The sequence below is a fragment of the Rhincodon typus genome, chromosome 3, assembly GCF_021869965.1.
Source record: "Rhincodon typus isolate 14 chromosome 3, sRhiTyp1.1, whole genome shotgun sequence".
NCBI classification, from domain to species: domain Eukaryota; kingdom Metazoa; phylum Chordata; class Chondrichthyes; order Orectolobiformes; family Rhincodontidae; genus Rhincodon; species Rhincodon typus.
In genome coordinates this window covers 121,777,163-121,793,535 of record NC_063334.1, presented here as the reverse complement: position 1 = coordinate 121,793,535, position 16,373 = coordinate 121,777,163, and the positions used below count along the sequence as shown (strand labels likewise).

The 16,373-nt window shown below is 41.5% G+C and overlaps 1 protein-coding gene across 4 annotated transcripts in view; it reads left to right on the top strand.

The window, feature by feature from the left end:
* rnf4 (ring finger protein 4) overlaps nucleotides 1–15,575 on the top strand; it is a 56,267-nt gene extending 40,692 nt beyond the window's left edge. For all 4 annotated transcript variants that reach the window (XM_048594500.1, XM_048594513.1, XM_048594505.1 and 1 more), the window contains exons 5-8: nucleotides 5,367–5,379; nucleotides 6,209–6,401; nucleotides 10,074–10,152; nucleotides 14,330–15,575. In XM_048594500.1, coding sequence (XP_048450457.1) covers nucleotides 5,367–5,379; nucleotides 6,209–6,401; nucleotides 10,074–10,152; nucleotides 14,330–14,479 — 435 coding nt within the window. In that variant the 3' untranslated portion in view covers nucleotides 14,480–15,575. The remainder of the gene's footprint in view (nucleotides 1–5,366; nucleotides 5,380–6,208; nucleotides 6,402–10,073; nucleotides 10,153–14,329) is intronic.
* The last annotated feature ends 798 nt before the right edge of the window (nucleotides 15,576–16,373 follow it).

Below are 16,373 nucleotides of genomic sequence, written 5' to 3'. Positions count from 1 at the left end.
TCCTTCAGTTTCATTTGAAGATGACTGTAAATACTGAAAGGAAGCTTACAGCTGAGCAATGTTATCTGTTAAAGACAGCATGTCAAATCCTGACGTTTGCCAACTAAAATGTCTTCATTCAGACCAAAATATTAAAAAGAAAAAAAATTAGTGTTTGTTAGCACAATTGAGTGACAATATTATCATTTGAGGTATGGTGTGTTTTTCCTGCCTTTGTAGTTTTCAATATCGTCATTTAATCCACCATTTAAAGTGCCACTGAAGGTGGGATAGGTAGCACAACAGTCATCTATTCGTCACTCCTTCAGTAAAAACAATCAATATAATTTTGAATTTGAAGTCCACTGTTGACATCAATGCACACTGTTAACTTTGAAGTTGACATACCTACATTTAAGGTAAACTGGCTTGAATTGTGTCACTGTTATTAGACCCTCCTTTTGTAATTGGAATATGAAAGCTTTGCATGTGCTGTTTAAGATGCAAATATCAGTATATCATTTTAACAGTTTCACTTTAAATTGAGGTTTGATAGCTGCCATTGAATTGAGAGCCCAATTGCATCTGTGAGCAGTTCTCCAATTTTGTCATGTCCTATCCTCCTGCTTGAATTGAAGATAACATCATTTATAACTCACTGCGCGTGTACCTACTGAGTTGTATCATTTGTCTCTAAGGAAACCACTTTTGTGCGTACAAATTTAATGTGCTGTTGACAGCACAGGGTTCCTTTTATAGAGGCTTTCAAGTGTCTGCCATCCATACTTTTACAAATTATTGGTGACTTGTCAAAAGCTTGTTTCTCACAAGTGGAGAACTGATGGAGCTGCCTTAAGAATTTGGTCATTTGCCCCTCAAGCTTGCCCTGCCATTCAATGAGGTCATGGCTGATCTGCCCCAGGTCTCAACTTCTCTTTTATGTCAGATCATCAACGCTCAACTCCCTAATATTTCAAAAAACTATCTACCTCATTTTTAAATGCTTTCCATATTCTAGCGTATCTACCTTTTCAGGTGGATAATCCCAGACATTCACTACCTTCTGGGAGGGGAAATCCCTTCCCTTCCAGTTTTAAATGAACATCCCCTTATTCTGTAACTATGTACCCTAGTTTGAGATTTCCCCACTAGTGGAACTGTCTTTTCAACAGCTAACTTGTCAAGCCCTGTCAGAATCTTTGTATGTTTTTCTTCTAAATTGTAATGAATAAAGGCCTAACCTGTTTAGCCATTCTTGATAAGTCAACCCCTTCATCCCAGGATTCAGCCTCCTGAATCTGTTTTGAACTGCCTGCAATGCCAACATACCTTTTCTTAAAAACAGAGACCAGAACTATACACAGTATTACAGTTGTAGGCTCACCTGAACCCAGTCATTACAAGTCTTCCCTGTTTTCAATGTTCTGACCAATGCCTTCGCTATCTCTGCAGCCATTTTCATAGAATCCCTGCAGGTGTGGAAGCAAACCGTTCAGCCCATCAAGTCCACACTGACTCTCCAAGAGCATCCCACCCAGACCAGAACCTGCACCCCCACCCCCCACCCTATCCCTGTAAGCCTGAATTTCCCATGGCTAACCTACTTAGCCTGCATATCGTTAGACACTATGGGCAATTTATATTGGCCAATCCAGCTAACCTGCACATCTTTGGATTGTGGGAGGAAACCCATGCAGACACAGACAGAATGTGCGAACTCCACACAGACAGTTGCCCAAGGCTGGAATCGAACCCAGGTCCCTCGTGCAGTGAGGCAGCAGTGCTAACCACAGCCACGTGCCGTCCAAATGTTTCATTAATGAATGCACTTTAATGAATTCCACCTTTGTGAACAACTGGTACATCCTTCTCACAGAATATTCTTTTTTGACCAGAATAAATTCTTGCTGAACATTATGAAATATCCATTTAGATGTCTGCTATTGCTCATCCACTGACTTTCCCCTTCTGTCCTCCCAGCCCCCATTTAGACAAGGCCTGTAATTGCTCTTATTTAAGTTGAGGACATTTGTTTGAGACTGGAGTTGCTTTCTCTGTCAAACTGAAGTTGAAATTTTACAGTGTTGTGACCTCCAGAGAATCTTTAACAATGAGATATGCCAATATATTGCCCCCATCCACGTGTTTTGATTTTACACATGAACCTCTTATGTGGAACTTTATCAAAAGCTTTTCAAAAATCCAAATACAATACATGAACTTGTTTACCGTTATCTATTCTACTCTTTACACCCTCAAAAATCCCCATTAGGCTAGTCTAGCATGCTTCCCCTTTCATAAATCCTGTTGCTATTTTCCGTGTCCTGTTATTGCATCCTTCATAGTAGTATTCGACGACTACTGATGTTAAACTACGATGTCTGTAATTCTGTTTCTATCCACCTTCCTTTTTTAAATTGTGGCCTTACATTTGCCTCCCTCCAATCTTGAGAATGTTTCAGAATTTACAGAATTTTGGAGATTGACAAACAATGCTTCCATTATGAAGGCCTCATTTAGTACTACAAGATATAGATTATCAAATGCTACGGATTTGTTTAGTAACTAGTAGTTGTTGATAGAGGGAGCCAGTGGATTGATATACTTGCACTTTCACAAGACTTTCAATAAAGTGTCATATACGAGATGAGCATGTAAAATTAAAGCACATGGGATTGGAAGTAGAATACTGACATAGAGAACAGGTTGGCAGACAGAAAACAGTAGGAATAAATGGGATTTTTTCCGAGTGGCAGGCAGTGACTATTGGGATAAGGCAGGGATCAGTTTAGACCCCGGCTATTCACAACGTATTAATGATTTAAATGAAGGAACTAAATGTAATATCTCCAAGTGTGCATACAAAGCAAAGTTGGGTGGGAAGATGAACTGTGAGGAGGATGCAGTGATGCTTCAGGCTGATACGGAAAAGTTGTGCGTGAGGGTAAATGCATGGCAGATGAAGTATAAAGTGGATAAATGTGAGATGATCCGCTTGGGTTACAAAAAGTGGAAGGCAAGTTATTAACTGAATAGGGATAAGTAGGGAAAGAGGGGGTGCAGCGTGAACTGGGGTGTCTTCATACACCAGTCACTGAAGGTAAGGCAGGTGCAGTAGGCAGTGAAGAAGGTAAATATTACATTGGCCTTCATAGCGAGAGAATTCAAGTACAGGTGCAAGGATGTCTTGCTACAATTGTGCACACAAAACCACGCAAGGAGTATTGTGTGCAGTTCTCGTCTCATTATCTGAGGAAGGAAGGTCTGGCCATATAGGGAGTGTAACAAAGGTTTACTAATCTGATTCCTGGGATATGTCATTTAGGACTGAAATGAGAATTTGTTTTTTTTCTGCCAGAGAATGGCGAACCTGTGGAGTTCTCTGCCACAGGAAACGGTTGAGGCTAAAACATTGAATTCTTTGAAGAAAGAGTTAGATATAGTTCTTAGGGCTAAAGAGATTAAATGGTATGTGGAGAAAGCTAGAAGAGTCATATTCATACAGCATAAAAACAGGCGCTTCAGCCCACGATGTCTTTGCTGACCAACAAAAACTAGACTGCACTGATCCCATTTACCTGCACTTGGTCCATAGCCTATTGTGCCCTGGCATTTGGAATACTCATTCCAATGATTAAACTAGACTTTCTGCCTCCACCACCCTTTTAGGCAGTATGTTCCACCTTTCAACCACCCTCTAGGTGAAAAAATTCTTTCTCCGATTTCCATAAAACCACTTGCTCCTCACCATAGATCTATGCCATCCAGTCTTAGACACATCTGCCATGGGGAAGAGATTCTAACAATTCACTCTGTTTGTAGCTGTCATAATTTTGTACACCTCAATCAGATACCTCTGGTGCTGGATACTGAGTTGAATGATCAGTCTTGATCACATTGAATGGCAGAACAGGCTTAAAGGGCTGAATGGCTTACTCCTATTCCTATTTGCTATGTTTCTATCAGCTTTCAGTCCCATTCATTTCTCCAGCACACTTTTTAGGAATATTAATCTCCTTCAATTCCTCCTTCCCAACAGCCCCTTTCTCCCCTGACATTTCTGGGACATTTTGTGTTTTCGGTGAGGATAGAACTAAAGTAGTTATTTAATTGTTTGGCCATTTTATTATTATCAATCTCTATTAAAATCATAGAGCCCCTACCGTGCAGATAGAGACCATTCAGCCCATCACATCTGCACCAACCCTCTGAGGCACATCACATCTAGATCCATCCCTATCATCCCCATAACCCCACGTTTACCATTGCTAATCCACCTAACGTGCACACCTTTGGTTTATGGGAGGAAACCTGAGCACCTGGAGAAAACCCAGAAAGACACGGAAAATGTACAAACTCCGCACAGATCGTCACCCAAGTCTGGAATTGAACCTGGAATTTTCCTGAATTCTAAATGCTCCTGTATCAGACTATTAATGACCTATCTTTGTCTTCACTAACCCTTTACTTTCTACATACTTAGAAACTGTTACAATCTGCTTTAATGTTCCTTGTGGGGTTGTTCTCATACTTGATTTCACTGCTCTTAATCAATCTCTTGTTTCTCCTTTGCTGAATTCTAAACTGCTCCCAATCCTTAGGCTTGCTACTTTTTCAAAGAACTTTCTATGACCAATCTTTGAATCTAATACAATTATTTTTAGTCATGGTTGAACCACATTTCCTGTTCTATTTTTGCAGCATAAAAATATTCATAGCTGTTCCAATGCATGCACTTCTTCCTTTTAACATTAGTCATTGCCTATCAAGTTACCAATTCTGCTGCAGCTAGTGTCTTTTATTATCAAAGTTTCTTTTGTTTAGGTCTAGGACTGCAGCTTCGGATTGGACAACTTCCTATCCCAATGATGAATTCCATCATGTTGTGCTCACTCTTACCTAAAAGTCCTCACAAGAAGATTGTTAATTAACCCTTCTTACAGCATAGCATAAAATCTGTGCATGCCTTTCCCTAGTTTACTCCTTAATGTACTGGTCCAAAAGAATGTCTTGTATAGACTCACAGGAATTCATCTGCAAACATGTTATGCTCATGTGGTTTCCCTAGTCTTATGTAGATTTGAGTTACTCATGATTATTCTGGCATTCTTGTTCCATTTATCTCTAATTCCCTGTTTACTGCCATTTCCTACTTTAGCATGACCGTTTGGAGATCTTTACAAAATTTCCATAACTTCCAGGGCAATTAAGAAGGGGCAATTAAATGCTAGCCTGGCCAACGACACCCACATCCCATGAATGAATTATTTTAAAAGTGCATTGTGGAGCAAAGCTACCAGCTCCATGTTTAATTTTATATTTGTTGTATCTTTCTTTGTCTAATCTACTTCTCTCTTTATTTTCAACAAAACCTGTGCATTGTCCAGATCGTGGATGAAGGTGAGTTCAGCAAATGAAGAAACTTCTCCGATTCATTCAGCCAGTGGATTCTGTGATAAACAGAAATGCTTTTGTTTAGGGAGTTAATGTGAAGTAACTAATAGTTTTCAAGTGTTAATGGCAGTACATAGAATCGATGTATATTTCTTGTCCCTTGTTTGTTTCTGAGGTTTTGCATTTAATGATCAAAGTAATGAATTATTTCAAGTACTCATGTTTGAGGCGTGGCATAAATGCAAGTCTTCTATTTCAATCTTGCGGTTCTCATTAGTCTGTTCTGAATATTGAGACATGGCTTCTGAACTTGTAATTGCTAATAGATCAATAATCCTTGTTAAATGGGGAGCAAGTCATTGGGCCTGTCATTGACTGACTGTCCAATTTTTTATCTTGTTTTTGCAAACGCGTATGGGTTAAACATTATGCAGTGTATTGTTACAAGAATAATTTTGAGCTGTATGCCTCTGTCATCCCTTTCTCTCAAAGACAAGCTGTTAATAGACATGAAAATTTGTCCCCCTGCTGTCTGCTGCTTGTCTCCTGTGAAAATTAACAATGGATAAATTGATGGCTCTTTGGTTACTGGCAGTCAAGCTCTTTTTGACTCTGTTGTTGTAGTTCAATATCGGTGAGCTTCTCTTTGTTGTTCATCGTGATATTTGGGGTGAAAGGTTTTCATCAGTAGAATCCTACTTAAGTGAAGTGTTAAGTTTTTATTGTGAGCTTCTATTTTTTGCTGTGCCCCACCCCTCAGAACCTGTGCTGATCCTCCTGAAAGAAATCCAAGTAACAGCATATTTTTATTGTTCCATACGTTGTCATTTTGCAGATCTGTCCTCCTCAAATAGTCAGCCAAGTTCTGCTGATGACCAGCCAGGCAGAACGCAGTCAGACAGCTGTATTCTCTGCAGTGATGAAGAAGATACCAGAGCAGATGGAAGTAGCAGTGTGTCTGTAACAAGTGCAGCAGCTGTACCTCAGGGAAACCGTCTTCATCCTGCCTTGTGCAACAAAGACTTAAGGTTAAAAAACAGTTTTGTTTTTAAACGGCATCTTTCACAACCTTGGGATGTACAACAGTGCTTTACAGCCAAGGAAGCACTTTTGACATGTAATCGCTGTTGCAGTGTAGGAAACCTAGAGACTAATTTTGTGTGAAACTTCTGCCAGCAACAGTCTGAAAATGAAGAGATCTTTTGTTTTTGGTAATAACTGGCTAAGAGCCAAATACTGGTTGGGACAAGGGAGAATTTCTCTCTTGGTGCTATGGAATCTTTCACGTCTATCTGAGAGGGCAACAGGGGCCTCCTTTAAATGCCTCCTCCAAAAGTTAACACATTCTGACAGGGCTCCCTCATGTTGGACTGTCAGTCTAGTTTGTGTACTTTAGATCATAGAATAGAATGCCTACAGAGTGGAAGCAGGCCATTTGGCCCATTGTGTCCACACCACCCCCTCCTACCCTATCCCTGTAACCCTGCATTTCCCCATGGCTAATCCACCTAGCCTGCACATTCCTGGACTCTGGCAATTTAGCATGGCAAATCCACCTAATCTGCACATTTTTAGACTATGGGAGGGAACCAGAGCACCTGGAGGAAAGCCACGCAGACACAGGGAGAATGTGCAATTGCCGCACAGAGTCGCCCAAGGATGGAATTGAACCCAGGTCCCTGGCGCTTGAGGCAGCAGTGCTAACCACTGAGCTGCCACGGAGCCCCCCCTCCTTGTTGAAATCTTATTTGAGACCCTCAAGTAAACATCAAATACAAGAGCAGAGTGCTACCCATTCAGCTGCAGCTGGCATCAAGTCGGTCTGGCTGTGTTCTAAGCCTTTGACTTGTATTGAGAGCGACACTTTCTTTGCACCATTGACCATTTCCCATCTCCAACGAGCAACATGACTGGAGATCCCTGGCACCATATGAAAATAAGTCCCATTCTCCTACCACATGGATCATGAACTTCTGGCTGGCAGTTTCAACGAAAACACAGGTAGACTGTCTTTAGGGCTGTCACATGATATCCCATAACTTGTTGGTAGGCCAGCCCATAGATTAGACTTTAGCTCAGATACTATGACCATCTTCTCCAGCTACTTGATCAGAGACTTTCTCTTCAAAGTAGTGCTATAAGTTGGATGTTCAATAATTGCCCAGTGTTCTGTACCACTCTCAACTTCTTTCGTATTGAAGCCGAGAGTGCCCAAATGTAGCAGAACCTGGACAACATTCAGACATCAGCCAATAAGTCACTTGTAACATCTGCACCATGCAAGCAACAGGCAATGACCATCTTCCCTTGATGATTAAGACCATTTCTTTTGCAGAAACTCTGCCATGAGCATTCTGGGAGCTATCATTGATGAGAAACTTAAGTGAGCCAGGCATAATATTGCTGCAAGAGCAAATCAGAAGCTGGGAATCTTTAGCGAGTAACTTGCCACCTCTCTCCCAAAATTGTGTCCACAGCACAAGTCAGGAGTGTAACAGAATACTCCCCTGTTGTCTGGATAAGTACAGCTCCAAAAACGCTCAAGACTCAGGACAAAGCAGCCCACTTGATTGGCACCCCATCTATTACCATCAAACATTCATTTCCTCTGCCAATAAGACTCAGTGGCAGCAGTGTGTACCATCTACAAGATGGACTGCAGTAACTCACCATGACTCCTTCAACAGCATCTTCCAGATCAGTGACCTCTACCATGTAGAATAGTGGTTTCCAATCTTCTTTTAAGTACAAAATAATTTTTTGAATTTATGTATGTCATGATCTATCCCAAAGAAAATTATATTTAATTATTAATTTGTCCTTTACTCTCAGATCTCATTGTGATATCTATGTGCAATATTTGCCAGTACCTTGAAGTCTGGTTTGTAGCTTTAGACTGCCAAACATATACAGACCATCAAATCAGTCTCTGAGCCGTGGGTGCAGTACTTGGACGTGATTATCTTCATTTGGGAGAACACTGTCTAACTGGGGTACATAGAGCCCAAGTTAGCTTTCACTTTAAAAGCACAGGATGATAGGCCTGGGTATTTTTCTATGTTTACAAGTCCGCAAAGATTGCTGTACCTTGACCATGCTGTCAGGCAAGACAGAGCATGTTCAATATATTTTACCACCCTCTGAGTGATAAAGTTTTTTTTCCCTCAGATCGCCTGTAAACTAGTTATCCTCATCTTAAAATTTTGCCCTTTTATCTCAGACATGTCTGCCTTTGGGAAGAGATTCTCACTATCTGCTCTGTATGTAATTATAGAGCCTCCTATAATTTTGTGTACTTCAATCCAATTGCCCCCACAACCACCTCTGCTCCAGATAAAACAGATCTAACCAGTCTGTCCTCATAACTGAGACTTTCCATTCCAGGCGACATCCTAGTGAATCTACTCTGCACCCTCTCCAGTGCAGTCACATCCTTCTGATAGTTTGGCAACCAGAACTGCAAACTAGTAGTATTCCATCCGTGGCCTGATCAATTGTCTGTAAAGATAGAACAAGACTTCCCTGTTCTTACATTCTACACCCTGGCTAATAAAGGCAAGCATCCCTTGTGCTTACTTCATCTCCCTATATACCTGTGCTGACATCTTCAGGCATCTATGGACTTGTACACCAAGGTCCCATTGTTCCTCAGTACTCTGTAGGGACCTACTAGTCATTGGGTAAATCCTTCCCTTAATACACCTCCCAAAATGCATGACTTCACACTTAGCAGGATTAAATTCCATCTGCCATTGCTCTGTCCAATTTACCAGCTAATCAGTATCAGACTGTAATAAAAACAGAAGTTGCTGGAAAAGCTCAGCAGGGTTCTGAGGTAGGGTCACTGGACCTGAAAAGTTAACTCTGATTTTTTTCTTCACAAATGCTGCTAGACCAGCTGACCTTTTCCAGCACCTTCTGTTTTTGTTCCTGATTTACAGCATCCACAGTTCTTACGGTTTTTATTTAGTATCAGACTGTAGCCTGAGATCATCTTTCTCAGTATCAAAAACACCACCAATTTTCATGTCATCTGCAAACTTACTAATTATACCTGCTACATTTGTATCAAAATCATTAATGTATATAACAAACAGCAAAAGACCCAGCACTGATCCCTGTCGTGCATGGTTGGTCACCGCTGTCCTTGAAGAAATTGGGTTGAACTGCTGCAGACCCTGCCCCAGACTACTCTAGCAGTGCTTTTAGGCAGGGAGCTCTAGGATTTGGGTCAAATGATGATAGAGTGGTGCTCTGGTTCTAGGTCAGAATGACTTGTTGTTCCATACTTGCTGGACTTATGGAAGAGGCGACAAACTTTGACACGCATGTGAAATGCTCTTTCAAAGACCTCCGGGCTGCAGTCTTTCAAGCTGTAAACCCAGCCAGGGTGACGTTGCCTCTCATTTGGTACAGAATTGATGGAAAAATCTTTAGATACTGCACATTTGAACACTCTGCTTCTGCCATCTGTTGCAGCTCCATTTGCCTTCTAATTCTTTGCACCCATTAATATTTTGCTTTGGGCGTTCTGTTTTTGACCGTGCCATTCCTGGACAGTCAGTTGCTTTAAGGAGATAGGGACAAAATGTGAACAAATAGCATTAATTGCTGCTAGTTGAATAAAATTGGGAGTGTTGTCTTATGACTAGTGAAGCAACAACCTTACATAGCCATGTCTGTTTCTTTGTTTTTGACAGATGTGTTCAAAATCTTGCTCACCGAAGAGCTGGTTCAGGAACAATTAGCTGCCCCATATGTATGGATGGTTACACAGAGGTAATACATCAATGGAGAAATGAAATTGTTACCTGTCTCTGCTACCAAATGTTTCAGTATTAAAAAAGGCTACTCAGCCCATCATGTCTGTTAGCTCTCAGTTGGACCTTAGTGTCCAGCTTGTTTCCCCATGGCCTGATAACTTTCCCTTTTAAATATATATTAAATTCTATTTTGAATATTACTTTGAACCACTTGCAGTCGCTGGATTGAGGCACTAATAAGGTTCTGGGGACTAGGGTTCAAATCTCATCACAGCAAATGGTGCAAACTGAATTGAATAAATTGATTGGAATTAAAAATTGAACAATGACAATGACCACTATTGATTGTTGTGAAAAGTTGTCTGTTTCAGTCATGTCCTTTAGGGAAAGAAATCTGCCATCCTTATCTGGTCTGGCTTATATGTGATGCCAGATTCATGACAAAGTGTTTGACTCTTGACTGCCCCTGAAATGGCCTAACGAGCCACTCAATCATACAAAATTCTCCCAAAGTGATGAAATCAGATGGACCGTCTGACATCAATTGAGCAACCTCAGCCCTGTCGACCCTGCAAAGTCTTCCTTACTGTGATTTGAGGACTAGGGCCAAAATTGAGAATGCTATCCTGCACATGAGTGATGCAACAACCTTGCATCGACCCATTCATTACACACTGTCTCAGGCGCCAGCGCCATCACCATCCCTAGGTATGTTCTGTCCCACTCGCAAGACCACTTAGCTTCTGACCTACTTACAGCCTTGGTTCAAATGTGAACAAATGAGGTGAATTCCAGAGGTGTACTGTAGGCATTCTATGAAAAAGTGAGGTGAATGTGATTGCCCTTGACATCAAGACCATATATGAACAAGTTTGGCATTAAGTAGCCCAAGCAAAACAGGTCATTGGGTCAAATTTATTAGAGTTCTTTGAGTTCTTAACAAACAGAATGGTATAAAGGAGAATCAGTAGATGTGATGTTTTAGTACTTTTACATTTCTTAAAGGCATTCACCAAAGTACTACATAAGACAAGAGTGTCTGATCATTTAGTGGGAAAAATGTCAGATTGGCAAACTAACAACCAGAGCCCCAAAGGAATCTGTGCTGGAACCTTCATGCAGTGTAACCTGTATTGGTGGTTTAGATGAGGTGGTGGTGACCTCAGCCAGTGTGGGAATTGAACCTGCGCTGATGGCGTCACTGTGCATCACAAACCAGCCGTCCAGCCAGCTGAACTAATGTGAATCGTTCACAATGAAGCTCCCACATTTGCAACCTCTCCCCTTACCTGAGACATGACGACCCTCTGGTTAAACTTACCACTACTCATCTCTCTCTAATGAGAACAGTCCTATGGTCCTCTAGGACTCTGGTCTCTGTACCTTTCTACCTAAATGAGGAGAGAGTGTGTTTGTTTTTTTTTTCAACATTTGCTGGTCAGACAAAGGTAGACAGGCAAGTTAACTGGGATGAGGACATGGGGTCTGCAAAAGGATATAGACTGTTTGTGAATGGGCAAAACTCTCTGGCAGGGGGAAATGTGTGGCTGTCTACCTTGGCAGAGATAATCATAAAGCAGAATATTATTGGAGTGGAGAGAGATATTGCAAAACACTGAGATAGAGAGGGAGTTTGGGTGTCATTGTACTTGAATCTCTCAAAGTCACTGTGCAGGTAAATTAAGGGCAACATTCCATTTACCTTCCTAATTAGAAGGAGAATGAAACCTCAAAATAGGTAAATCTTGCAATAACTGAACAAGAAATCACAAGCTCCTGGTCTCCCTGCCGGCTGGGGAGACGATGATGGCCTCGTGGTATTATCGCTGGACTGTTAATCCAAAGACCCAGATAATGTTCTGTGGTCCCGTGTTCGAATCCCACCACCGCAGATGGTGGAATTTGAATTCAATAAGAATCTGGAATTTATAGTCTAATGATGATCACAAAACCCATCCGGTTCACTAATGTCCTTCAGGTAAGGCATCTGCCATCCTTATCTGGTCTGGCCTACATGGGACTCCAGACCCACAGCAATGTGTGATTGACTCTCGACTGCCCTCTGGGCAATTAGGGATGGCCAATGAATGCTAGCCAAGCCAACGATGCCCAAATCCCATGAATGTATAAATAAAAAAATTTAGTGAGACCACAAAAACAGAAATTATTTGAAAAGCTCAGCAGGTCTGGCAGCATCAGTGAAGAACAATCAGAAAGGGTCACTGGACCTGAAACATTAATTCTGTTTTTTCTTCACAGATGCTGCTAGACCTGCTGAGCTTTTTCAGCAACTTCTGCTTTTGTTCCTGATTTACAGCATCCGCAGTTCTTTCAGTTTTTATTAGTGAAACCACACTTGAACTGCGCATTGTTTGAATTTGAATCGAGCTTATTGTCACGTGTGTTCGTGACTCCAGTGAAAAGTTTACATTTCACCACTTGCTGCGCCTTTTTAAGTACAAAGATACCTGGGTACAGAAACTTGGTATGAAGCAGTAAAATAAAGAAAACAAAAGTTTTAAAAAGTTAAACATTGGAGTCCTTCTTACTAAAAAGTAGATAAACAAGAAACGTAGTTAATAGTTCAACACTGTAGTCCATAAGCATCTAGCCATGCTGGACTGTCACTCCTCACAAGGGTCCAACCTCTCCCGCTTTGAGCTCAACCTAGTCCCTGCTGCCACCCTGGGCTGCCTGCTTCTGGTCTCGCTGCCAGCCGCCTCTCTCAGCCTGCTGCCGCTCGCACTGCCAGCCACCCCGGACTACCTGCTCCACCTCTCGCCAAGGTCGAATTTGAATGCCGAATACAGGGTTAATGGCAGAATTCTCGGCAGTGTGGAGGAACAGAGAGATCTTGGGGTCCACGTCCATAGATCCCTCAAAGTTGTGACCCAAGTTGATAGGGTTGTAAAGAAGGCTATGGTGTGTTGGCTTTCATTGGCAGGGGAATTGAGTTTGATCTGTGAGGTTATGCTGCAGCTCTATAAAACTCTGGTTAGACCACACTTGGAATATTGTGTTCACTTCTGGTCACCTCATTATAGGAAAGATGTGGAAGCTTTAGAGAGGGTGCAGAGGAGATTTACCAGGATGCTGCCTGGACTGGAGGGCAGGTCTTATGAGGAAAGGTTGAGGGAACTAGGGCTTTTCTCATCGGAGCGAAGAAGGATGAGAGGTGACTTGATAGAGGCGTATAAGATGATGAGAGGAATAGGTAGAGTGGATATCCGGAGACTTTTTCCCAGGGCATAATTTTAAGGTGATTGCAGGAAGGTATAGGGGAGATGTCAGAGGTAGGTTCTTCACACAGAGAGTGGTGGGCGTGTGGAATGTGCTGCCGGCAGTGGTAGTGGAGTCAGATACTTTCGAGACTTTTAAGCGACTCTTGGATAGGCACGTGGAGGATAGTAAAATGTAGGGTATGCAGGGTAGATTGATCTTAGTAGGATAATAGGTCGGCACAACATCATGGGCTGAAGGGCCTGTACTGTTCTATGTTCACTCATCTGCCATCGACGCTAGGGACCCCTCTCGCCCTCCTTGCGCTGGCTTGGTCAACTCCACACTGCACAGTGTGCACCCCACATAAGGTAAGTAAGTTAAACTTAAGAAGTGAAAGAAGCAGCAAAAAAAGTGCATGGATTAAAAATAAAAGCATAAGTTACTGAAACAGACGAGCCCTGAGCAGGAGCCCACATGCTGCGCTGCTACTCCACCACCTTCTTGAATAGGTTTTGGTCTCATTCAGGGAAATATATTCTTTGGAGGCAGTTCCGAGGTTGGTTCGTGGGATAAATGGATTGTTTTGTGAGGTTTTTTTGGAGTTTAGAAGAATGAGGGATGATTCCGAGGTTGCTTGTTAGGGTAGATGCTGAGAGAATAGGACTTGGGGAAGATGTAAACATCAGTCTCTGTTTAGAGATGGAGATGAGTAATTTCTTCTGAGGGTTATTAATCTTTAGAATGCTGTCATCCAGCAAGCAAAGATGGTTGGATCATTCCTCATAGCTGAGTTAGACAGAAATTTAAATGACATGGGAGTCAGTGGTTACAAGAAGAAGGCAAGGAAGTCAAACTAAGTCTACAAAAAGATTAGCCACAATCCTGTTTAATAGAAGAGCAGCTTGAAGGGCTGAATAGCTTACTCCATCTATTGCTTGTATAACCAAATGTTATTTTTGATCTTTTTCTAGATTGTTCAAAGTGGGAGGCTTATCGTCTCGACAAAATGTGGTCACGTCTTCTGCAGCCAATGCATCCGGGACAGTCTCAAAAATTCACACATGTGTCCGACTTGCAGAAAAAAATTGAATACTCGCCAGTATCATCCAATTTACATTTGACTGCAAGGTCTTTGTCCTGAACTTTATGTACCCTACAAAGTGCTGGCCGCATTGAAATCCTCTTGCATTCTTCAGTTTTCTCTGAAGAACTGGGTGGCTCCTGTTGGAGACTGAAATGCGTTTGCAAGATGCACACATCATCAGCTGTCCATCTGTCACTATCTGATCCTGTCAACTGGCTGTATTTAAAATGCTGTGGGGACGGGGGTGGGTGGGTGGGATGAGTGGAAGGGAGGGCAAGAAATAAAACAAAGCACCAGCATACTCCAGTCACCAACTAACTCAGATGTATGTTTTGTATGTATTTCTCTCTTTTTATTGGCCTTTCTCTTTCTCTATCTCTATCTCTCTCTGTCCCTCTCTTTTTCTTTTACTCTTTTTTCTTGCTTTCTTGCTTTCTTGCTTTCTTTCTTGCTTTCTTTCTTGCTGTTTCTCCCTGTCTCTCTGTCTCTATTTTCCTATGCTCCAGCCTCATGACAGGTAATCACTGCACAAGGTTTGTAATCCTTGCTGTTTGTGGTCTTTCATTATATTGACTTGCAAACCCACCTTACCAATATGCGGACCAACTTTCTTTAGTACTAAGCACCATCAGTTGGTCCAGTTCCTGCTCTGGTGGTGCCTTTTTCTTTCAGTGGAGCGTGCATCACGATGTGTGAAAAACACCAAGACACTGGGCAGTGAATAAACCGAAGGGTGGGGGAAATGCAATTCAAAGTTACGAGGAACACAAGTTTTTGATGATTCTGAATTTCCTCAGGAAATCTTTCAAAGCCTTACATATGCTGAAAGTTGGGTTTCAGAAGTTGATGTTGCAGTGAGCAAGGAATACTCTATGCATGATTGTAAGTTTTGGGAATATTTTGCTGATTTTTTTTTTTCCTTTTTAAATTAATCTTTTATTGTAACTGAAATCTGAATCACTAGTACTTTTGACCAAAAGTTCCTATAGTTACATTTTGCAGCATCAGACTGCTCCTTGTCTATGAGATGACAAATATCTGGGAACTGCAGATTTATGTTGAAACAAATCAAATTTCATGTGTTGAAATTCAGATACCTTTGCAAAAAATAAAGATGAAATTAATTTTTAAAACTGTTGCAATGAAAGTATTTTGAATAATTGGTTAAATATCTGTTTTCATTGTCTGTGAATCTTTGTGCAGAGTGTTTTATTCATTTGTAATAAAGTACCAGAATGTCCGGAGCTGATATCCTCTGTGCCAATTAGAAGCTGTTCCTCCCATCCCATGACCACCATCACCACCACAAAAAATGGACATTCTGGAAAAGAAGGGTGGGCTTAAAATAAATTACTCAATGAATGATTTTCATCCCATTTTGTCTCTATTTCAGATGAATTTCTTGCTCCCTTTCATTTGGTTGAACGCTGCTCAGGCACTCTCATCCTATCTCATCTCATCACATCCTTTCTTTATGCATTTGCTCCAATCCTTTGTTTTCATTTCATTATGAATATTCTTCCCTGTAGAGTTCAATTATTTCTGTACGTCTGTGAGCATTAGCGCCTCAAATGAAAGTTTTGAACCACACAACCAGCATTCCCTCCCTACCCCCTGCAGCTCAACATCTCATCAGCAGATACAAAACCTTTAATCCTACCCTCGTCCCGTTTTGATTTTAAACCAGCTTTGCATTGAAAGAGAGTAATGAGCAGTACCATGCCAAAATTGAAAAACATCAATGACCTACTTTTGATTTTCCTTTGGGAAGGGTTGCTCTCCTTTTGGGCTCTGTGAATCATTGACCTTTTCATTGGGTGCTGTTGTGTTTTTCACAAGTGGCAGTGTTGTTACGGTGAACTGCAGCACAATCTACAAAGTATGGTTTGAGTATCATTCAACCCGGCACACTCGAAGCAAGTGCTCTTCCA